General features: G+C 41.7%; 1 protein-coding gene across 1 annotated transcript in view; it reads right to left on the bottom strand.

The window, feature by feature from the left end:
* The window catches only part of SH3GL2 (SH3 domain containing GRB2 like 2, endophilin A1), a 236050-nt gene extending 212536 nt beyond the window's left edge, over positions 1–23514 (bottom strand). The window contains exon 1 of the mRNA XM_017949839.3: positions 23299–23514. Within this exon, the coding sequence (XP_017805328.1) occupies positions 23299–23343 (45 nt within the window). The 5' untranslated portion in view covers positions 23344–23514. The remainder of the gene's footprint in view (positions 1–23298) is intronic.
* Positions 23515–24154: the final 640 nt, after the last annotated feature.

Genomic DNA, 24154 nt, shown 5'->3' with positions numbered 1-24154 from the left:
TAAGTCATAGAACCCAATAAATAGAGCTGTTTCTGTGGTTTTCTGAAGGTGGGAGAGTCTAGAAGGAAGAGTTAAGTTTCATGAAGTTAAACCAGAAGGCTCTCTGCAATGCCCTTAAAATGCTTTCCATATATGAACAATCTATAAGATTCCCAGCCCAAAAGTACAATTCATGACTCCCAAGCTTGACCATTTCTCTTTCATAACTACCAGAATTGTAATTACTTTTAACTATTTGGCAGCATCAAACCCATCACGGACAGATGAAGATTTCCCACCAACAGGATTCTCTTCCCCAGTGACCATACCCCAAGTTTTTGGGGTTAGGATTCAACAAGTCACAAAATAAAGTGTACCAACTCAAAATGACCTAAAAATCACTTCAGCTCTATTTAAGCATTCCAGAGAACTCGAAAATTAACAATGTTATTGAACCACTCACTCGCTTCCTCTGCTATCCCTAAAAAATAAAAAAATTTAACTACAGTCATAGTTTGTTTCAATATGTAACCTCACCTTTCCGAAGCTTACATGGGAAGATGATTTGATTTTTATGACTAAAAAGGTATTTTACAAAGGATGAAAGGAAATTATGGACGTAGTTAATAAATAAACACACTCCTATGAATCTAGAGAACCAAACTGCAGGGGCATGCACAAACACACAATTAAATCCAGCCTTCATCCTTTAAAGAAAAACCACCAAAAAGGAAACATGAGTCATGAATTATACTCAACTATTTCATGGAAAGCAGCAAGCTGCTTCTAAGTCTAAAATTATCCTCTGAACATTAAGCCCTGTGTTTATTTTTTCCACCTTTCACCCATCTTGCTGTATGCCCTTTTGTAAAAAAAAAAAAAAAAAAAAAAAAAAAAAAAAAAACTGGTTCCAACAACAACAAAAAAAAGGTGTGTCTTAAGACAACCTGGGCTTCAGCAACCAAAAAGAAATGACCATGTGCAGGTCAGGCACAGCCACCACATGACCTATTAGGTGAAGACGTCGAGCACGCAATAAAGCTGTAGAAACACCACCACATACAAGGCACCCAGGGAAAAGCTTAGTAATACACATACACAATGGTTAAGAATGCTGAGGGACACGCTGACTAAGGGAGGTGATCACAGTGATTGTCACTGAGCTAATGGAAAACAACAAAAATTGCAGAAAAAAATTTAAAGATCCATTACCTACTGCAGCTCCAACACTCATTAAGGTTGCCATATCCTACCCTCTAAACTCTAAATTCACATGGTATTTTTAACCTGCGTAAATATCGTAATCTCTTTCTCCCCTTTGCTCTGCCTTCCAACAATTTCTCACCTCAGACAACAAGTAAAGAGTTTTTAAAAATACCAAACATGTCCCCACACTGTAGATAAGCATGAAACTAATCTTTAAAGTCCATTCCCCACAAAAACCAAAGTAGTACAACATACACACCGAACCAGTTAGCATGTTGAATGTTAAAAGCTGTTTGTAGTTCTGAAATCAGCATAGTCCCAGTAACTAAGAGCAACAGATACCTTAAACTAGGATGGAAATAGCATTCCATAAATATATCATTAGCAACATTATGCAGCTGAATGATCCCTGTCTACAGTTTGTGTAGGGATGCTCCATAATTAATGCTTTATTAAAACTGTTCTCTGAAGATCTGACTGAGAAAAGATCAGAATCGGAGCGAGCTGTGCTGTTTAATAGTCACTCTGCGAAAGGCGTGTGTGGAGGTGGGTTATCTGAAATTCTCCCTTCAACATTACATTCCTATCTTTGACATCTTGATTTTTTTTTCTCCTTTGTCTTAGTTTCTCCTACTTTTTAAGGCTAAAGAACATAGGACATTTAATTAATAACCAAAGAGTTTAAGAACATTGATGCTTAAGAGGCTGTGTTTCTATCAAACATTGATCCAGTTCATCCAGGAAGGCTTTGTGCTGTAGAATAAACTCCAGCGTTCATGCAATTGTAATGAAAATGCTTCTGCACCCATGTACTTTTTTGTGTCTAAACTGCTGTTCAGTACCCTGAATATTTCAAACATCCCAACTACAGTGGGTACAAAAGCCAAACGCAGGAAGAGCATGTATAGGAGCCCAAAATAAGTATTATAAGAATTTAAACACAAAATGACAAAGTGTCCTAATTTTGTCTTTCATAAGCAAAATAACTGCTCAGATTAGAAAAAAAAAGATAGCTAGTCTTAGATATTTATTCCCGTTTCTGGATAGGTTTATTATCAATAGGCATATGTTTGCTGTTTATATTTTTTAAAGGAAACATAAAAAAAATTGTAAGAAAAAGAAGACATTTGAAAGCCCATATCTAGAGATAATTAACATTGTGACCCTAGTTCCAAATCACCACCCATCCAAAAGTACGTACACAGGCCACACCCACAATTTTACATATGAGTTCATGCTACAAATGCCTGGCTAGAATCTGTCTCCCAACCGTACACATGTCAAAGAAAGGTTTCCATGTGAATACCGATCACACCATTTGCCTCATAAAACTCCATCATATGACTGGACCAATATTTCACTACCATTAACACAGCAAAAAATTTTGAACATACATCTTTGCACATCCCTAATTATCCTACTTGTGATAAATCCCAAGAAGCACCTTTATCAAAGGGAATCTGCATATTGCCACATATTGCCTAACTGGATCCCAGAAAGAAGAACCTGCAGGAAATACAGTGCCATTTGGCTCCATACCCTTGCCAAGGCTGGGTTTTGTAAATTTTATTTTTTACTAGTATGCTGCAAATCTTAATCCCATTAGTCACTTCAACCATCTTTAGCATCCTTTGCTACTCAGCAGGTCTTCATTTTTACAAGTAGCAAAAATTCACCAGCCTTCATCCATAATGCATAGTCTCTGCACGATATGTTACGTTTAGAAAGTATTCCCCCAGTTCAAAAGAAACCATATTTTCTTTCTACACTCTTTTACCTTCATATTTTCCAACTACTTAAAATTTATTCTAAGATGTGACAAAAAGGATTAAATTTTATTTCTCAAATGGAAAGCTAACTGTCCAAATGCCATTTACTAAATAATCTATTCTTTTTTGATGATTTTAAATACTGCCTTTATTGTACACCAAATAATCACAATGTACTACTTATTGTACTACTTATTGCTGGACTATCTATTTTGTTCCATTGACCGATTAAATAATTAAATGATTCGTTTAAAATCTATTCCAACTTGGAAAGGATGGACTGCCAGTGTCAAACTCTGCCTCCACAATCAATACTATGTATTATTTTGGATGAGGCACTACACTTCTCTGTGCCTTAGTTTCCTCATCAGTAAAATGGGCATAATGGTAACTACTCCAAGACATCAGCAGAGACTTGATCCCTCCCTTTGGGAATTTACAGACCAAATGAAGCAGACAGGCATTTAATCGAATGGCCATAAAATTAATGCACAATCACAAACCATGGTGAATGTAATAAAAGGAACCTGATCCAACCTACTAGGTCAGAGAAAGGGATTCCAATAAGTACCATCTGGATTAAAGTCTAAAGGATGAGTGGGAGTGAACTAGCTCCAAGATGACATGAAGTGGGCAGGTTGGGGGTGGGCTCAAACCCCTTGCCAGCAGCTCTGCAAAGGCCTGGTTTCTTCTCAGCCTCAATTTCTCAGTTTAAAGACACAACCTCAGGGAAACACTCCATGACCACACATTTCTGTGAGACAGAGTTATGGTCGCTGGTAAGAAAGATAATGATGTAAAATCATATCATACAATCTTATTAAACAGAAACTATTCCAGCTGGAGATGTTCCATGACCCTATCTTCAGTAAGACATGAGAAGTAGTTCCTTATCCTCAAAGCTATCCTCTCTGAATAAGAATCTAAAGTGCCTGTGAAACCATAGCCTGCTCTTTTTTATGTACAAATAGTAGTACCCTGTTCACTTTTTGAATGATGCCAGCTGATGAGAGCTTCCCCAGCTGTACCTCACAGACAACCTTAACCTTTCTACATACTGAAAAGAACATGGTCTCTCTCCACAACAGAATGTCAGGTATGACCTCCACGTGAGAGTGCCCTTGCATTGCTCTTTGTTGCACCTGTGACAAATTCTAATTACATATATGCATAATCATTGGCCTGTCTCCCACACTATACTGCCAGTTCCATGGTGGCAGGGAATGAGTATTTTATGCATCTCTCTATACCTAAAACTCGGCACAGAGCCTGGCAGGTAATGGATGAATGCCTACTGTTTGTAACAAATGGATGACCAGAGAATAGAGAGCAGGGAAACTGGCCCTCAATCAGGGTGGAGAGGCCAGGGTCAGATCAGGCAGGCCCTTGCAACTCTCCAGGGAGAGTTTTTTAATCCAAATAATTTATAGAGTAGCTCATTAATGGATAGTGCCATAATCTGGTAAGAAAAACATACAAATCAAACAAACTCACAGCTCACTTTCTACAAGTAGTGTCCAATTATGAAAGAAGCATCTTGTAAAACCCTCACTCTTAAGAGAACCACCTAAGAAGCACATAGTACATAATACAGAATACATAAGTAACTAAGTTCCATTATGCTACATCTACCTTCATTCAAAAACCATTGTTACATAGTAATTTTTTTTTTCTTTTTTTTTTTTTTGAGACTGAGTATCACTCTGTCTGCCCAGGCTGGAGTGCGGTGTCATGATCTTGGCTCACTGCAACCTCCACCGCCTGGGTTTAAGCGATTCTCCTGCCTCGGCCTCCCAAGTAGCTGGGATTACAGGCGTGTGCCACCACGCACAGCTAATTGTTTTGTATTTTAGTAGAGACGGGGTTTCACCATGTTGGTCAGGCTGGCTTTGAACTCCTGAACTCAAGTGATCTACCCGCCTCAGCCTCCCAAAGTGCTGGGATTACAGGCATGAGCCACCGTGCCTGGCTAATTATTTTTAAATGTTGATATCTGAAACTACTTTAAAAGGACCAAAACCTGAGGTTTTGCAGCAAATAAAAACATCAATTTGGTACATGCTTCAGCAGATTACCACACAATAAAACAAATCTCTTGAAGCAGTCTCAACTGTTTCTCAACTTACAAGTTAATATTGTCCCCAGAAACATCACAAGATGCTGCAGAGGCTGGAAAAGTAAGCTTTACTCTAGAAATGATTTCACAGAAATTATTTATCTCAGGGGTCGAAGCACTTGCCATTGAAGCCATCAAAGAGTGGCAGTTCCTAGAGAAAGCCAGACCTTCCATAAAGGCATGCTTGTGCCCAGCAATCTGCCACCATCAGCAGTCCGGTGGATCTTGCTAGACGTGTCCTCTCTGGGAGAAAGGCAAAAGTGGCCTGCCCATCTCATTACTGAGGCTGTGTTTCACGGTAGTGTTTTTTCCATTTTGATCTATTTTGTTTGGGTTGGTGAGAAGAATATATTATCATTTATGGTTTCCTAAACTTTGTATTTTCGTCTTCAAAATAGAAGCCTGCCAAAGACCGTTAACAATGTTCTGCATTCAAGTTCAACAGGGATCACTGGGAATGTCTCCTATCTTCTCAGGTATCACTCCCTCACTTCATTTTTTGTTTGCTTGTTTGTTTTGCTAGAGTGGCACTGCCTACAGGCTTTTTGCTGAGAAGCTAAGAAGTGACAGATGCCCTGGAGACTCCTGGCCTAAGGGCTGGAGAATGAGGCTGAACAGCCCACACCAAATTACCAAGAACATCTTACAGGTGCACTCCAATACACTATACATGTCTTAGCTGCCCTCTTTCCCTTTACGAAAAAGCAGTGTCAATGCTGTGACACTACTTTTCCTAGGGATAAGACTAGGAACTGAAAAAAAATCTTCATTTAAAAGAAATGCCAGCAAAAGTCATTAGCAGCTACTTACTTATAATGTTCGTACACTTCTCCTTGGTGAAACCAGAAAAGTAGCCATGCATTCAGAAGAAACCCCAGCAGCACAACTTAATTCAGGGTTCTATGGAGGGCAGGGCAGGTGTTCCCATAGTTTTAAGCTAAATGCCTAATGAAACAAACTGACATCTATTTATAGTTCTAGAACTTGGCTAGAAACTAGGTTTGCTCCTAGTCCCCGTGATGGTTCCTAAAATTATTTGACTCCTTGTTTTCAACTTATCCTGAGAAAGCGGGGTTACAAGTAAAGATGATGAAGTGGAAAGAAATTTTTGTAATAGATCAAATTACCAAAGATAAGAAAGAAAATGTAGAAACACTAACTGCTCACTCTTAAACCCACTGACCAGGAATAATCACTGTTCAAATGTTCATTTAAAAAATAATCTTACTGTAACAATATAGCATAGTGCCTGGTCTATAAATTCTCAGTGCATTTTGGCTACTATCATGGCTATATTTTTACAATATCAGGCTTACTATATATTACATATCTGCTTTATGGCCGGCTTTTTTCATTTCGGCAATAATCATGAATGTTTCCCTACTGCAATAAATATTGCCCTATAGATAAAACAACTGTAGAGATTTCACAATATTGACATACAGATTTACTTCCTTATCCCTTATTTATTTAGGCTGTTTACAATTTTTCACCACAATAATTACTACAGTGAACAATCTTGTACATACTTATAAGTTGTATATACTTATACATTTATTTTCTGTGAATAGTTTCCTAAAAATACAATTACAGGGAAAAGAACTACTGATCTCCAGAAGTGTTTTAACAATTTACACTCCCACCATAAACGGGGACTCATGTTCTCACACTCTTGCTAACCCAGCATGTTATTATCCTTTTCATCTCTGCCAATCTAAACAATGAAAAATGTCAGATACTGCTGTTTGATTTCCTTGATTTTTGCATTCGTATCTTGGCCACTTGTTCTTTCAAATACTGCCTTTCCATATTTTTGCCTAATTTTTCTACTAAAGTGTTCATATCTTCTTCTTGGTGATTGCTAAGATCTTTTAGATGTGTCCTGGTTTGATGTTTAAGATGACAATAGGACTCATGGTTAAAAACTACAGGCAGTTACTGGCTCTGAAACCAGGTGGTGTGGTTTCAATCCTGACTCTGCCACTGAAGCTGTATAACTACCTCTGTGCTTCAGCTTCCTCATCTGTAAAATAGGGACAATAGTGTCCATAGGGTTGCTGTAAAAAATGAGTTAAAATAGTACCTAGGCTAGCCATCTGTACAATGAAGGAAGTTTATTTTAAACTTACAGACTTACAATTTTATAAGGGTGTGCTTTAAATTCTACATTCACTTTTAGAAATCTGTGATGTATTTTAAGCAGAAATGAATACATCAAAAATATATGCATAGGACCCCCTTTTAAATATACATAAGGATCAACAGAAAGAAACAGGAACTACATATTCATTCAACAACTATCAATTAAATGCCCACTACAGGCTAGGAACTGGCAACAAAATGAAGTATAGAAAGGCAGGGTCCCTCTCTTTACACCCACCCTAGAGGATACCATCAAGGAGACTGGTACTTGTACAGCAGTAGGCCAAGCACTACACTTCACAGAGGTACAACAGGCAATTTTTTTTTAATTTTTGTTTTAAGTTCCAGGATACATGTGCAGAACGTGCAGGTTTGTTACATAGGTATACATATGCCATGGTGGTTTGGTGCACTTATCAGCCTGTCACCTAGATTTTAAGCCCCATATGCATTAGCTATTTGTCCTGATGCTCTCCCACCGCTGCCCCACAGACCCTGGTGTGTGTTGTTCCTCTCCCACAACACGCAATTTTCATTGCACATAGAAGGACATTTAACCCACACTAAATGAGGGAAGGGTAACCTCTCTGAGAAAATATCAAGCTGATAAATTAAAGTAGTGATTAATCAAATACAAAGTGGAAGGAAGGGAATTTCCACAGAGAGGGAAGAGCATGGTGGGAAGGCTTGAAAGGCAAGGAACATTGTATGGTAGAATTGCGAGATGTCACGATAGCTAGCACAGCTACAGCTCAGAGTACATTTTGAGCGTGAGAGGAGAGTACATCACTGAGCAGGACACAGATGACACTTCAGACTCCTGAACAGGACTTCAGAGGAACTTATCCTGGGAGCCGTAAGGAGCCACTGAAGAGTTTCAAGAAGAAGAACAATGCTAGATTTGCTCTTTAGAAAAGTCACTATAGCCACACTAGATAATGAACCAGAGGGGAACAAGACCAGAAGCATAAAATGTCAGAAACTAAAATCATGCCCAGGACCACATTACCTCAGCTGTGCAACCGAGAAAATGTGGGTGTGAGGAGGAAGAAGTTGAGATCAAATGACTAGTGACTGGCCTGGGGTCTCGCAAGTGCTCAGAAGGGGAAAAGTAGGAGATCTGAAGTCTCTGAGCTTCTAATTCTGGGCTCCTATTGATCTTGTGCCACACAGCCTGATGATGGATGCTGCTGCACCGTTTTCTAAATTATCTCAAGAGCTTCCCTTAAAGAACATGTCTACCTCCTTTCTGAACATCAGGCACAGAACAGATGACTCAGTGCTGCTCTAAACAAATGACCTTCCTTTTTCTAAAATACAATTAAATACCCCGTTATGGCCAGCAAACTCCTTGGTAGTCAGAAAAAGGTCAACCATTTCCACAGTCAAATTATGTATGGGAAGGGCCATGTTTTGAACAAGACAGCTGGTACAGACTTGTGTCCTTGTAAGGATGTAGGAAAAAAACAAACTCAGTTTCTCCTATTATATATATCTCAGAATACCCAGCAGAGACTATTTCTGTGACCTCTGGTCATCAAAATGTGTGGGGATTTCTCCCTACCAGCAACCCATTCCACAGATGATTCCCCACTGGACAGCAGCTGGGTGTCCTCCAATTCAATTCAATTCTGACACTACTTGGAGATAGCGTCAGATCCCACAGGGTGAGGGCTCAGTACCACAACTGGATTCAGATGCCAGTCACAAGCACAGTCCTGTGCTTCTAACCTACCAGCTATAAATCAGGGTTCCCACAACCTCCTCCAGTGGTTCAACTAATTTGCCAAAGCAGCTCACGGAACTCAGGGAAACACTTACTTACGTTTAGCCATTTATTAGAAAGGTATTACAAAGGATACAGATGAACAGTCAAATGGAAGAGATGCATAGGCCGAGGTATGGGAGAAGCAGCCTGGAGCTTCCATAACCTTTCCAGGCATACCCTCCTTCAGGAACCGCCACATGTTCAGTTGGGTGAAAATCCTCCCAAACCCTGTGATGTTGGATTTTTATGGAAGCTTCATTACGTAGGCATGACTGATTAAATCACTGGCCTTTGGTGATACACTTAACCTTCACCCCCTTTCCCCTCTAAGGAGGCTGGAGGGTGGAGCTGAAAGTCCCAACCCTCTAAGCATACATTGGTCTTTCTGGTGAATGGCCCCCAACCTGAAGCTATAGGAGTCCCCAGCCACCAGTCATCTCATAGCAGAGAAAAGACAGTTACCACTCTGGTGATCCCATGGGTTTTAGAAGTTTTTTTCTGTGAGGAAACAGGGAGACAAAATACATATTTCACAATATCACGGTCCTTAAGAACACTGAATCCCCAAATTAAAATATCCGTTTTATTCTTCCTCCATTCTAATTTAGTGAAGGAGGAAATCTCAGGGTATTGTTAGAATATCTACTACTTGTTTATTTGTTAATCTCCTGTTTTAACAAAGCCAGAATAAACCTCAAGCTCACAGATTTACTCAGGCAAGAGTATCCAGGACTTAATTTTGTTTTATATGATAATTGATCGTGATTTTTCCATTTATGAAAATGATACAATGATTCAGTTTTAAATTATGTCAGTGTGATTATTAATTTTATGTGTCAACTTAACTGGGTTAAGCAATACCCAGATAGCTGGTAAAATATTTCTGTGTGTGTCTGCCAGGGTATTTCCAGAAGATATTAGCATCTGAATCAGTAGACTGAGCAAAGAAGATCTGAGGGCAGCAGACATCCAATCACTTGAGGGCCTGGGAAGAGCAAAAAGCAAATTTGCTCTCTCTTCTTAAGCAAGACTTCCATCTTCTCCTGCCCTTGGACATCAGAACTCCAGATTCTTGGGCCTTTGGGGTTGGCGCTTACACCAGCAGCTCCTCAGGTCCTCAGGCCTTTCGACTGGGACTGTATTACACCACCGGCTTTCCTGGTTCTCCAGCTTGCAGAAAGCATACTGCAGGATTTAGTCTCCATAATCACATGAGCCAATTCCCATAATAAATCCCTCTCATATATCTATACATCACGTTGGTTCTGTTTTGCTGGAGAACCCTAATATAGTCAGTAAACACGAACACAGATCGACAAAATGTCGTAAAGATACAACTGAATGATACACTTAAGAAACAGTCAAATTATTCTACCATATATGGAAGGAGCCTACGGAAAATGCCTATGTTCACCTGGGTCACTCACAGCAGCGACCACTAGACACAGTTTTATTAGACAGTATGAGCTTAGCAATGTTCCAGGCTTTACATCAGTAACTCCATCTTGGGCTACTGACTCCACGTTAAACTGCTGATGAACTTTGAGACCCAAAAAGGAACTGTGAAAAACATTCCTTCACAAACAACCGTGCTCTCAACACTACACAATACAAGTAAAACTGGTCCTAATCTTTACAAACACTCTGAATATAGGTTTTTCCTGACTGATGCAAATGTACCCTTCTACTACTGATCAAAGACTTCTCTGTTTAATACACCAATGAAACAACATGACAAGCAACTTACATAATCTAAATAAGTTCTTATAAATAGCCCCCTTGCCCTTCTCGAGTGGTGCAATCCCTGACTGCTAGCCAGGTTGCAACCCCCATTCCTGCATAAATGCTAATTTACCTCTGACCTGTTGACCTTTTTTGGCGGTCGCTGGAGGGGTGACAACACTAAGAATTTAGGTAATTTAGATATTATAAAGGGCAAGCCAGTCAGTATAACTCACTGCTTCATAAAAGGAGAAGAGGTAACAGTCATCAATTTAGGAAAACAATTGATATAGAGATTTTATGATAAGCTTTCTGTTTAAGACATGTCCTTTTATGTAAGGTGATTTTTTTTGGTGAAAATGTATCAAAATGCTTTAAATGTGTATGTCTTCAGACAAAGAAAGTAGCTGAAAGAGCTTGTAAAAAGTGAATTAAATGTTAGCCAGTCACAATGGCTCATGCCTGTAACCCCAGCACTTTGGGAGGCCGAGGAATGCATATCACTTGAGTAGGAGTGCAAGACCAGCCTTGGCAATGTAGCAAGACCCTGTCTCTACGAAAAATACAAAAAAATTAGCCAGGAGTAGTGATGTGAGCCTATAGTCCCAGTTACCTGGAAGGCTGAGGAGGGAGGATTCAGCCTGGGAGGACGAGGCTGCAGTGATTCGTGATTACGCCACTGCGACAGAGTGAGACCCTGTCTCAAAAACAAAATAAAGCAAAAATGAACTAAATGCATCTTAATGATCACAAAAATATCTTCTGAACAACGTAAGTTGCATAAAGAATGGCGTTCTAGCTTTTCTCGGAGCTAGGAAAAAGGAGCTTTCCATGTCTAGAACACAGGGATGATGAGCACTATAAATATCTCTGGAAAATCTGGACTGGGTTTAAGGTGAATACGATGACCAAAAGGTGAAAAATCCAAAGATTTTATATTTATGAGCTTCAAATGGCCCAAAATACATAGAGCATAATGGATGAGATGAATGGAAAAGAGAACAAGGGACAACAATTTCACTGTTTGTTAAACTTAATTAAAAAGTGAAATGGGAAATAGAACTTAAGTGCAAGGTTGATCATAAGAAGTAGAAGATCTCTGGACAACAGGCTATTAATATTAATCAGTAAACTCTTAACTACAGTATTGACGAACACCTCCAGAAAACACTTCCTTTATCCAGTGAATTATAGGATGATGATGTGCGATGGCCACAGCAAAGGGTTTGTAGGTCCTTCTTGCCCAGATGCAGCCACTTAAGCAGTAAATAAGCACTTAAAATAATGAATGGTATAAATTCAACCAACAAGCCACTGTACACAACATTAACTCAACAGAAAGAAGCACATTAGGGTCACCTCAGTGAGCAGCATATGCAGAAAATCACAACAGAAGTGTGAGGTGTGTCTACCCTGTAATCAATTTCTATAGGACACTTCTCCTTCAGGTTACTTACCACTCAGATACAAAATCAGGCCTCACTATTCTCTCCCTGGCCAAGCTGTTCAACTGACACCAAGTCCCTAAAATATATCTCAGGATGCCAGACCTCATGCCTTCCAAATTGTGTCTGGCATCGTCTACCACATGTACCTAGAAAACCATTCAGGGCTAAGGATCCATGAATCACATCAAAGAGCATGGGGTTAACACATCACAGACAATGGCCCACATGCTACGGGGCCCACGACCACCCTCATCCCTGCTGTTTACACCACAACACACTTCAAGTGTGTTACACAAATCTGCAATCCTCAACAACATAATGAACCACTTCAAAGTACCATGTAGCCATCTGATGTGCCTGTACTAGGTAAGGGCATTTAACTGTCTGTGTTGGTGTCAGCCTTCCCCAAGCACAAAAACAGATGCAGGGTTAACAGTCAACTCCTCTACTCTCACTGAAATCCCTGCCACACTGTCAGAGACTAAGAATTCAGAAACTTCTTTGCAGATCTGTAGTGCCCCTATTCCAAGGTTAGTGAAGTTGTCACTCTTCCACCAGTCCACCAAGCTAAGGCACCACTCAGCAAGTACTGAACAGTGCCATTGTTTAAAACTGATCCGCAAAAAAAAAACAAAACAAAGCAAAAAACTGATCAGGGACCACAGAAATAAACTTGTGCCTCATCAAAGAAAAACATCTAAATATCAAAAAGCCCAAGCACTGTAGGAAAAAATCTATAAAATATAAAATATATTAAAAAGGCATACGGGCCAGGCATAGAGGCACATGCCTCCGGAGGCGGAGGTGGGAAGATTGCTTGGGCCCAGGGGATTGAGGCTGCAGTGAGATGTGATCGTGCTATTACACTCCAGTCTGGGTGACAGAGTGAAACGTTGTTTCAAAAGGCACATGGAACATATTGAGCCTTAGGTATTAAGAAAAGACTTATTCAGCAAACTAGACTTAAAATTCATACATGCATATGTATGTTGTGTAGGTACATATGCACATATACATACACTTTCAAGCTCACAAATAGATTAATATACAGACACACAATTAATTAATTATAGGCAAGGTAATGGCAAAACTGCTAGCTTTTTAACCAAAAACCCACTTTTACATCCTGGGCACACAGCTAGGCTACACTTGTCCTCTTCCTTTTCTCTTAGAGAAAAGGCTTAACAAGGCCCACAGAGGGACCATGTTACAAGTTCCAGCCAACCAAACATAAACAGAAGGAACTATTCCTTCTCTTCGTTTTCAGCTGTTGTATAACAAATTACCACAAATTTAGCAGCTTAAAACAATACCCATTTATTATCTTACAATTCTATAAATTAGAAGTCTGGGCCTGCTTAACTGAGTTCCCTGTTTAGGGCCTCACACGGCCAAAATCAAGGTGTTGGCTAGACTGGGCTCTTATCTGGAAGCTGGGGGGAAGAATTCCCTTCCCCTCAGATTCTTGGCAGAGTCCAGTTCTTTAAGGCTGTGGGTCTAAGGTCCTTATTTTCCTAGGTGGTCATCATTCAAGAGCTGATCTCTGCTCCTAGAGGCTACTGCATTACTACTCACATGGCCCCTCCCTCTTTAAAGCAACAACAGCATGTCCAGTCCTGCTCATACTTCCAGTCTGTCTGATTTTTCCTTCTGCTACCAGCCAGAGAAAATATCCTGCTTTTAAAGGGCTCATGAGATTAGATTAAGTCCAATCATATAATCTCCCTTTTGTCTTATAAAGTTAAAATATCAGGAATAACATCTTTTCAAATTGAACATTGCACCCACACTCAAAGGGGAGGAGAGTACACAACAGCAAGAGTCACCAACATTCATAGCGTTCTGTCTACCATATTCCTCTTCCAGGCCTGGCTTACGGATATCTCCTATGCTTGTTCAAACATACTCTTTCCCTCTGGCAACCTTGAAAACCATGTGTTACAGATGGCAGAACCCATCCAGGGTTATCCTGAGTCCCTGAAGCAAATAACGGGATATATAAATGAAAAAGACTTTGAGCAACAAAGTACCATTAAGACTTCTCGGCTAAGCCAAAGTATCAGGCCCTCTTGCTAAGTTCAGAGTAACACAACCAAGTCTACTGGTTGAAAATTAGGTCGAAAAAAGAATTTCCATCATCGAAATTGGCAAATGAAACTGACAAGAAGAAAACAGATCGGAAGCCTATTAAGTTGAAGTTTTTCTGTTTTTTGCTTTTAGTTTTTTTGAGACAGTGACTCACTCTATTGCTCAGGCTGGAGTGCAGTGGTACCATCTGGCTCACTGCAACTTTCGCCTCTCAGGTTCAAACAATTCTCGTGCCTCAGCCTCCTGAGTAGCTGGGACTACAGGCATAGGCCACCATGCCTGGCTAATTTTTGTAGTTTTAGTAGAGAAGGGGCTTCGCCATGATGGCCAGGCTGGTCTTGAACCCCTGGCCTCAAGTGATCTCCCCACCTCAGCCTCACAAAGTGCTGGGATTACAGGCATAAGCTACAGCACTTGGCCAGAAGCCTAGTAAGTTTCTGAAGAAATTTCATTACTCAAATCAACCATGGGTAGTTAAAAGCCTGTGACTGTAAAACAGTCCCCAAATTTAAATAAACAGGAAGTTGACTGAAAAAGTTATGCTGTTCCCAAAGAGGGCACATTTCTTCTCACCCTCCTTAGACCTGGCCAAATATATACAAGAAAGAACAAAAGAGTTATTCCCAGATTGCAAAGCCAGATTGCAAAACCAAGGAACTTCCTCTACCGGCAGGAAGGGGACTTCACGATGCCCCCTACAGGATGCCATCATTATTACAGACAATAACTGTCCTGACTCCCCTTCTTTCCTTTCCTCACTGGGATCGTTCACTGTGGACATTATTTCCTGTTTTTTTGTTTTGTTTTAGTTTTTTTTGTTTTGTTTTGTTTGAGACAGTCTCGCTCTGTTGCCCAGGCTGGAGTGCAATGGCATGATCTTGGCTCACTGTAGCCTCCACCTCCCAGGCACAAGCAATTCTCCTGCCTCAGCCTCCTGAGTGGCTAGGATTACAGATGCACACCACCACGCCTGGCTAATTTTTGTTTTTTCAGTAGAGACGAGGTTTTGCCATGTTGGCCAAGCTGGTCTCAAACTCCTCAAGTGACCTGCCTGCCTCAGCCTCCCAAAGTGCTGGGATTGCAGGCATGAGCCACCACATCCAGCCGATTTCCCATACATTTAAAAGCATAGGCTGACTATCTGCTTTATGTTTCTTTCAAGCGTTACTCTGTGGTACGGTTTGGCTGTGTCCCCACCCAAATCTCATCTTAAACTGTAGTTCCCATAATCCCCATGTGTCATGGGAGGGACCTGGTGGGAGGTAACTGAATCATGGGGGTGGTTACCTCCATGCTGTCCTCATGATAGTGAGTGAATTCTCACGAGATCTGAAGGTGTTATAAGGGGCTTCCCCTCGCTTTGCTCTGTACTTCTCCACACTGCCGTCATGTGAAGGCCATTTTTGATCCCCCTTCCACCACGATTGTAAGTTTCCTGAGACCTCCCCAGCCATGCAGAACTGTGAGTCAATTAAACCTCTTTCCTTTATAAATTACCCAGTCTCTGGTATGTCTTTATTAGCAGCATGAGAACAGACTAATATATACCTTGATATTGAGATATTTCTCAGTATTATAAAACTGTTTCCATTAATATCTATGGGGAAAGGTTAGTTTGAACTATAAAAAAGATATTTCTATTTTTTGTATATATCATAATTCAAAAGGATCCAGAAAACACTGCCTAGAGGTCCTTCAGTGTCCTAAGTACCCAAGCAAACCTCCGTGGAGCTGTGGGTTCTTCACAAGTATTACTGACAGCTTCTCCATATTCATCCCTACTATATACAATTTGACCCGGTGGGGAGGGAGATTAGGGTAGAGCAACTACAACATCATATTTGGCATTTAGAAGTTGTACTAAATGTAAAACCTTCATAAATAGTGAAGTTATTTCCTGAAGCATTTGTCATCAGCTAATGATTTAGTACAGCATGAAAATATTTTGCTGGCAGAACGCAAAAGACTTAGCAGGGTCTCACAATCATGGCATTTTAATAAGTATAGTTATAGCTCTCTTTTTAGTCTTTATTATCCATCAGATACCATGTGCATCATTCTTAAGCTTTTGGGCTCCTTAAGTGATTATGGAAACAAAGAAATTCTAAACCAAAAACACTGAGAAGGGTTGTATTACAAAGGTTCAAAACTTCATAGTTTGTCTACTGCTGTCTCAACATTCCTTCCCACATACACTAACTGTGAACATCCTACCCAGGTAACCAGGTGCACAAGTTTGATAAGGTTGGCCCGTACCACAAGTTCACCTCTCTGTCTTCTTTTGACCACGACCTACCAATGCACCAATGCAAATGCACCAAATGCACCAAAATGCACCAGTGAAATCCCCCCCCCCCCCACCTTTTCCTGTGAACTGCACCGAGACCACTAGTAAAGGCACTGGCTCACAGTCCTTGCTCTCTCTGCTCCCACCTGTTTCCCATCTGCTTAGCTGATCCTGCTCTCAGAGCTGTTACCTACACCCAACGTGTGTCCCCCTCCTATCCTCCTATACAGTGATACTGTCATTCTAAGATCTGTGAGTATAATAAACTCTGTTTTCTTGAGCCTCTCCTGTGTCCCCTCTTGTGGCTACACCTCACTGACGATTACCTAAAAGAATACAGGACAAAGGAGTAAAAGAACAAAAAGAGAAAAAAGGAGGCCAAAAAATCCACTGACTTCTTACCCACTTAGCATCTCCCCCATCTGGCCTTAAATTCAGAAGAATTGCCCATCCCTAGAAAGGCCCACCAGGAATCCACCTTAAAGTTTGAAGCAGTTCCTAAACTCCATCTCCTCACCTAATTCTCATTATTCATTCGTCAGTGTGTGCTGCCCTTCTCTCTCCGCTGCCTTAAGCTACTCCTCTGAAGAAAGCCCTCGGGTTGCTTGACACCCTGAAACTCTGTATGCAGCACAAGAAGCTTGGCAGAATGGAATTTGCTCTGCAAGCTTCAGCTCCCCTCCACTGAATATTAAACCTCTCCCTTCCACCATGACATCTGTCTCAAAACAGTCACCATTTGCCCCAACCAAGTCTTGCCATTTTTTAGGGCACTTCTTATTAATTTGCAGGCTACTTTAAAATTTTCCAAGTAGACTGAAACCAAAATTCATATAAACTCAATTTAAAACATTAAAGAATCACTACGGGAAAAAAGCCTGCAAAAATACAACTGTTTCAACAACACAAACTTCAATCAAGAGGACTCTCAGTCTAAAGGGAAATCATTTTCAGTCACCACTTTCTTTTCATATACCCCACAGGCCCATGTGCCAGTGTATCATCGTATCGATGACTTCAAGCTCATTAACATTTTGTTTTACATGGTTCAAGTGATCCTTATTATGCAAGCATGGCACTCTCACAAGCATTATCTCATTCAATCCTGACACCTCTGGAAAGGTTTTTTATATTTGATTGCTGCTAAAATTAATGCAGAGAAGGCTGCATTTTGATCAGGCATCCTAAAGCCCAGTAACAGAACTGGAGTGATGGTATTGTAAGAAACACTCACTTTCTCCTGATGACATGATGAATTTATTGATTTATTTATTTTTGAGATGGAGTCTCACTCTATTGCCCAGGCTGGAGTGCAGTGGCACCATCCTGGCTCACTGCAACCTCCGCCTCCTGGGTTTAGGCAATTCTCCTGCCTCAGCCTCCTGGGTAGCTGGGATTACAGGCATCTGCCACCACGCCTGGCTAATCTTTTTGTATTTTTAGTAGAGACGAGGTTTCACTGCACTGGTCAAGCCGGTTTTGAACTCCTGACCTCAAGTGATCCACCTGCCTTGGCCTCCCAAAGTGTTGGGATTATAGGAGTGAGCCACCACACCCCACCGTATTTTTACTTTTTGGGGGGAGGGAGAGGCAGCAATTAGGAATTTATTTAAGAATGTGGTGATAGACTAAGGACATTCTCCCTCAGAAAAATGCGTGTATAAAATGTGACTTATAATTTTATAAAATATATAGGCCCCTTGCAGCCTATTAGAGACTACTGGCTAGGAATCTGAAAGGGTACGGGTGTAGAAATCCTGGGTCAAGCAACAAGCCACAGCCAAGATTTTAAAGGCAGCAGAGAGTTGACTGATTAGAGGCAATTAAAAAACTGAAAACCTCACTGATATAAAGTCACAACTAATTAGCTATTTAATCCAATATCTTAGCAAGTTTAACATTTCACCAAATCAACAAATGCATGAAAAGATTTATGTAATGGTCTCCTGAGCAAAGCATCTATATAAAATACAGCATTCTCAATGAGGAAATTAGGTAAAACAAAAAGACATAGAACACAAACATAATGAAATTTTCCCAGTTATGGAATCCAAGTGTGACAAATAAGCACATACCAGACTGTATCATAAAACCCAGACTACCCAAATTAATTTTATCATTTAAAAAAATCAGAAAACACAGTTTATTATAGGTATATTTCTGTCTTAGTCTGTTCAGGTTACTAACAAAATACCTTAGATGGGGTAATTTATAAATAACATAAATTTGCTTCTCACAGTTTGGGAGGCTAGGAGTCCAAGATGAAGGCACTGGCAGATCTGTGCCTGGTGTGCGCCCACCCTCTGCTTCAAAGATGGTACCTTGTTGCTAAACCTTCACACGGTGGAAGGGGACAGGGTGACCCTTTCAACCTCTTTTCAGAGAGCACTAATCCCATTCATGACTCAATCATGAGTGCTCTCATGACTTAGTCACCTCCTAAAGGCCCCATTTCTTAATACTGTCACATTGGCAGTCAAGCTTCAACACATATATTTTAGGGGGACACAATCAGACCTTAGCAATATACTAACCAACTCATTAAAAAAGAAGAAAGTATATCTTTTTGATGCAATAGAAAATTATACGTTATTTACAGGCTGAATTGTCCTCTTAGATGTTGAATCAAATATAGAATAGTGTGGTTAATCCTTTTATGCAAATAATGACTTATGGATTGAACTGTGCTCCTCCCAAAATTCATATTAAAGTCCTAATTACAATAGCTCAGAATACAACCTGATTTGGAAATAGGGGCATTGCAGATGTAATTTTTTCTTTTTTTTGAGAGGGAGTCTCACTCTGTTGCCCATGCTGGAGTGCAGTGGCACGATCTCAGCTCACTGCAAGCTCTGCCCTCCGGGTTCACGCCATTCTCCGGCCTCAGCCTCCTGAGTAGCTGGGACTACAGGTGCCCGCCACCACACCCGGCTAATTTTTTGTATTTTTAGTAGAGATGGGGTTTCACTGTGTTAGCCAGGATGGTCTCGATCTCCTGACCTCGTGATCCGCCTGCCTCAGCCTCCCAAAGTACTGGGATTACAGGCGTGAGCCACCGCACCCGGCTGGGCATTGCAGATGTAATTATTTAAGATAAACTCATACTGGGAGTAGGATGGTCTTGCCCAACCCTATATGACTGAGGTCCTTACAAAATGGGGAAATTTGGACACTGAGACACACACAGGGAGAATGTCATGTGAACGTGAAGGCAGAGACCAAGGTGACGTATCTACAAGCCAAGGAAGCCCAAAGATTCCCAACAAAGCACAAGAGCTAAGAAAGCAGCCTGGAACAGATCCTGTCTCATACTTCAGAGGGCTCATGGCTCTACTGGCACTTTGGTCTCAGACTTCAAGTGTGCTTATCTCAAGGAGTGGGAAACAATACATTTCTGTTGTTGAAACCACTCAGTTTGTAGTACTTTGTTACAGCAGCTCCAGCAAAATCATAAAATGACCTAATATATTTTACTTTATAATAGACTTTTAGATGTTATTATAAAGCCAAATGTGTACACATCATATGCACGATAGAGTGAATTTTTAAAAGTACAGATTTTGTAGGAGCTTCATGTTCACTGGAAACAGCTATTTTTAACTAAGTTGCTGCCAGTTTAAAGCAAGTGAAAAAAAATTGACGTGACTTTTGTAAAATGAAATCTCAATATGAATAAAACTCACTAAAAGAGCAACACTAAGATCATTTCCCCTTTTTTACAGTAAAAAAGAATAATCTTTATGAGCAATTAAGTAATGAAGTATATGAAAATAAGATGATCAATTTTTTGTATCTTTATATATTTTCATGCGGAAAGGATTTTCTCCTCTAATAAATTTTACTCGGCAAAAGCATTTTTTACCTCCATATTGTAAATATATTGAAAATAACTGTCAGCAACAAGGTAGAAATAATCAATTTTAATATAAGACAACAGTTGTAACACATTTAATCAGAAATTCCAAGTACAAACAATATACTTTTATTAACATAAATATCATCCCTTACTAACACAAGCAAAAAAGCTCAATTCCATAGAAAGAAACGTTTGCCTGAACAGACTCCTTCCACTTATAAACCCAGGCTACGGGCTAGGTGCGGTGGCTCAGCCTGTAATCAAGGTGGGCAGATCACCTGAGGTCAGGAGTTCAAGACCAGCCTGGTTAACATGGCTCAAACCTTGTCTCTATTAAAAATACATAAATTAGATGGGTGTGGTGGCAGATGCCTATAATCCCAGCTACTCGGGAGGCTGAGGCAAGAGAATTGCCTGAATACAGGAGGCAGAGGTTGCAGTACGCTGAGATCGCGCCATTGCACTCCAGCCTGGGCGACAGAAGCGAAACTCTGTCTCAAATAAATAAACAAACAAACAAACCCCGGCTATATTATCCAGCACATCAGTTCTCAAAAGGAAGTAATTCTAGGTCTAAAGCTTCTCTGTAGATAACATCAGGTTCACGGACCTGCATGGAAAAAAATGGCTAAAAAAGTAGGACAGGACTATTTCTGTAATTTTTTTGTCACATGCAAACATTAACACAGATATTACATACTCTCCTAAATATACATATGCACAGAACAGTAACCTGTGCCTTAGACTTTCTAAGAGTGTGCTACACTAAATTATGGATAAGAGATCACGTGCTGCTTCACCTTTCAAATAAAAGGCTTTTCAGTAAAAGGAAGACAATGACGCAGTGATTCTGCATTTGGATTCGGTGTGATAAATAGTAACTGTATCGCATCACACGCTGACCTTCTCCAACCTTTTAATTTCTTTCCTAACACAGTTCAAATTATTTTTTCTACACTTTAGAGCTACATAGAACTTCAAGCTTTAGCTGAAATGGAGCCTTCTAATTATTTTTTAAGTTGGAAAAACTAAAAAGTCTAGCTTGGGTAACTTCTTCATAGCATAAGGGGTAGTATTTTATACTAATAAAAATATCCTTAATGTCAACAATTATCATTTACTGAACACTTTTTACGTGTGTTCTACACACTCGTTTCTCTTCACCTCAACCCTGAGAAATGGAAATTATCACTTTAGCAAGGACAGATTCAGAAGTTAAATACTCTCTCAAGGTCAGAGGCAGTAGAGGCAGGATTCAAACCTTAGCCTTTCCCACTCCAAAGCCAAGACTTTTAATTGCCTTTGAGGGCACTAAGCTTTGCAAAAGAAATCTTTGGAATCAAAGTGGAAAAAAGATGTCGTGTTGGTAAACGCAGCGTTGTTGAGGTATGCTATAGAGAAGTGACCAATTGAGCAATCAAAAAGGTTAGTAATATCGAAGAAGTCCTTCCAGAGAATTCCTGGGCAGCACATACGCTTGGTTCTGTAAATCCGAAAGAACTTGCAGTATAAAGTTATTAGAAGCCTTCCAAACTACATCAACAAACAAAGCACTTTCATAAACATGTCTGGCAGAGAGGTCACAGATAACTCCAATTGTAATAGAAAAGCAAAAATAATTACATTAGGAAACATTTTTAAATAGTCTTACTTTTCCTGATTTCCTAAGTTGACAGGTATAATTGATTCTATAAAGGCAAGTCTATGTGATGAAGATGATGCACATGCGTGGAAACACACACACGATGTGAATTTCACGCTACATCTGTCACCCTAAGTTAACCAAGGTTCTGTAAAACACAACCCTCACCTTTTCTGGATATGGTTCATAACAGGGCTGCCACTGGGGTAGCCCAGGAAAAACCTCACTACTTCCGAGAAATTATGAGAAAGCTCATGAATTAAGGCTAACCTATGAAAAACTATTTAACACTAAATTATGAAAAACATTTCGAGGTAAGTCATCAAAATCCTTAGCTAAAGATCCCGTAAATTTGAACCTGTTTCGGAAAGATAAAAAATTAGTAATCACACACATTATGTAAGAAATAGGTCACAGCATAAGTATTCGCTTAATTGTCCCTATGTAAAATTCTTCGAGTCCAATGATTTTAATTATTAGAATCTAAATTAATTAGTTTTATTACAGTCACAACCTATTAACCCCATAAAGAAAAATGGGCACATCCAAGATGTCAAATGTTCATTAAAAACGATTTAAAATACATGATGATTTTAAGTCTTCAACAATTTGGTTGCTGAAGGGAAATATTTAAGACCCGCAGACTGTGGTCATGTCCTGGCCTCAAAGGAGTTTGACGACCGAGTTCTCCGGGGAAAAGTTAATGTATGCGAGTCTCCAAAGGAAGCCCCCAGCCTTCCGTTCCTCTGGAGCCTGCGGGCGGCGGGGAAGGAGGGTTCTGACCACAGAGGAAGGGAAAGGAGCGCAGACCTCCGGCCTCCGCGCCGCCACCCCCAGTGCAGCCACCGCTCACGCCAACACATCCCGGGACAGCCGGGCGCACCGACTCCGCAAGGTCACCCGGGAAAAGGCGACTTTACATAATCCCCCGCCGCGCCGCCCGGGCACCTGCGAGCCGCGGCAGCAGTGCAGCCGCGGTCCCCTTCCTGCAACACGGGCGCGAGGTGATGCGGGGGCGGCGAGCGGCGCAACCAGGCGGGACGCCGGGGACCCGCGGGCAGGCAGCGCGCACCAAGCCGGGGGTGGGGAACCGAGGGCGGACGCCCAGCCTGGGGATGCCCCGAGCCGCCTCCTTGGCTTGCGAGGCGGGGCGCGGCCGGCGCGGGCGAGGCGCGCTGCCGAGGTCCCCAAGCTACCGCCGGACGGCCAGCGCCGAGCGCCCCCCTCGCAGCTTCGCCCCGGACTGCCCCGGGACGCACCTGCCACGCGCCTTACCTGAGTGGCTTTGTGGAACTGCTTCTTAAGCCCGGCCACCGACATGGTGCAGGAGGCCGCGCTGGCGGCTGCGGTGCGGGAGGGAGGCGGCGGGGCGGGACGGGAGGGCCCAGCGGGGCGGCGCGCTCGCCTGGCCGCCGCTGGTCGTGCCGCCGCCGGGGCTGTGGGCGCGAGGGCGCGGAGCCTAGCAGGACGCGGGCTCGTGCGGAGAGACACTCTGACGTCAAGGGCGGGTGACGCGGCCTCTTAAAGGGGACGCGGGAAGCCCCGCCCCAAGCGCGGGAACGCCCGGGCAGGTGCTGTGGCGCGCGGTACCTGGGCTCCGGCGCCCGCTGCGGGGATGTGGCTCAGCGGCACCCGCGGGTGGATCCCTAGTCAGCGGGCCGAGGACGTCCTCCTGTCCCGGGGCTGGTGTTCCTGCCCCCGGGGGCTGCGGACGGGTCGCTGCAGATTGGCAGCGCAGGCACCCGCACGACTCAGGTGACTTGCTGGGCTTCCAGGTGGCCGCGGCGGCGCTGCCTGCAGACGGCTCTCCTCCCCTTTGAGCCTGGCCTCTCTGCAGCCGCAGCCCGAAAAGGATTGGCCTTCTCTCTGGACTAATGAATAAGTCATTGCTCCTTCTATGCCTTGCCGTGACTGGTTGGTCACAGAAAACATTTCTCTGCCCTAGTTTCAATATCCCTTAAGCCTGTCTTACCTTAGGGAAAGCCACACACGGTTTTTCCCCCTTGTCTGATACAATTTAATGACTTAAAAAGAAGAACAGGAACCCTTAAGCCTGGAGAGATAAATAGAATTGAATTGAAGTCTTACTACAAACTAGCGTTTAATCATCTGGTTACAGAAATGAAAAAGC

Source organism: Papio anubis, chromosome 13 (genome assembly GCF_008728515.1).
Source record: "Papio anubis isolate 15944 chromosome 13, Panubis1.0, whole genome shotgun sequence".
Classification (NCBI taxonomy): domain Eukaryota; kingdom Metazoa; phylum Chordata; class Mammalia; order Primates; family Cercopithecidae; genus Papio; species Papio anubis.
Note: the sequence above shows the minus strand (reverse complement) of the source record. Positions and strands in the feature narration are given on the sequence as shown.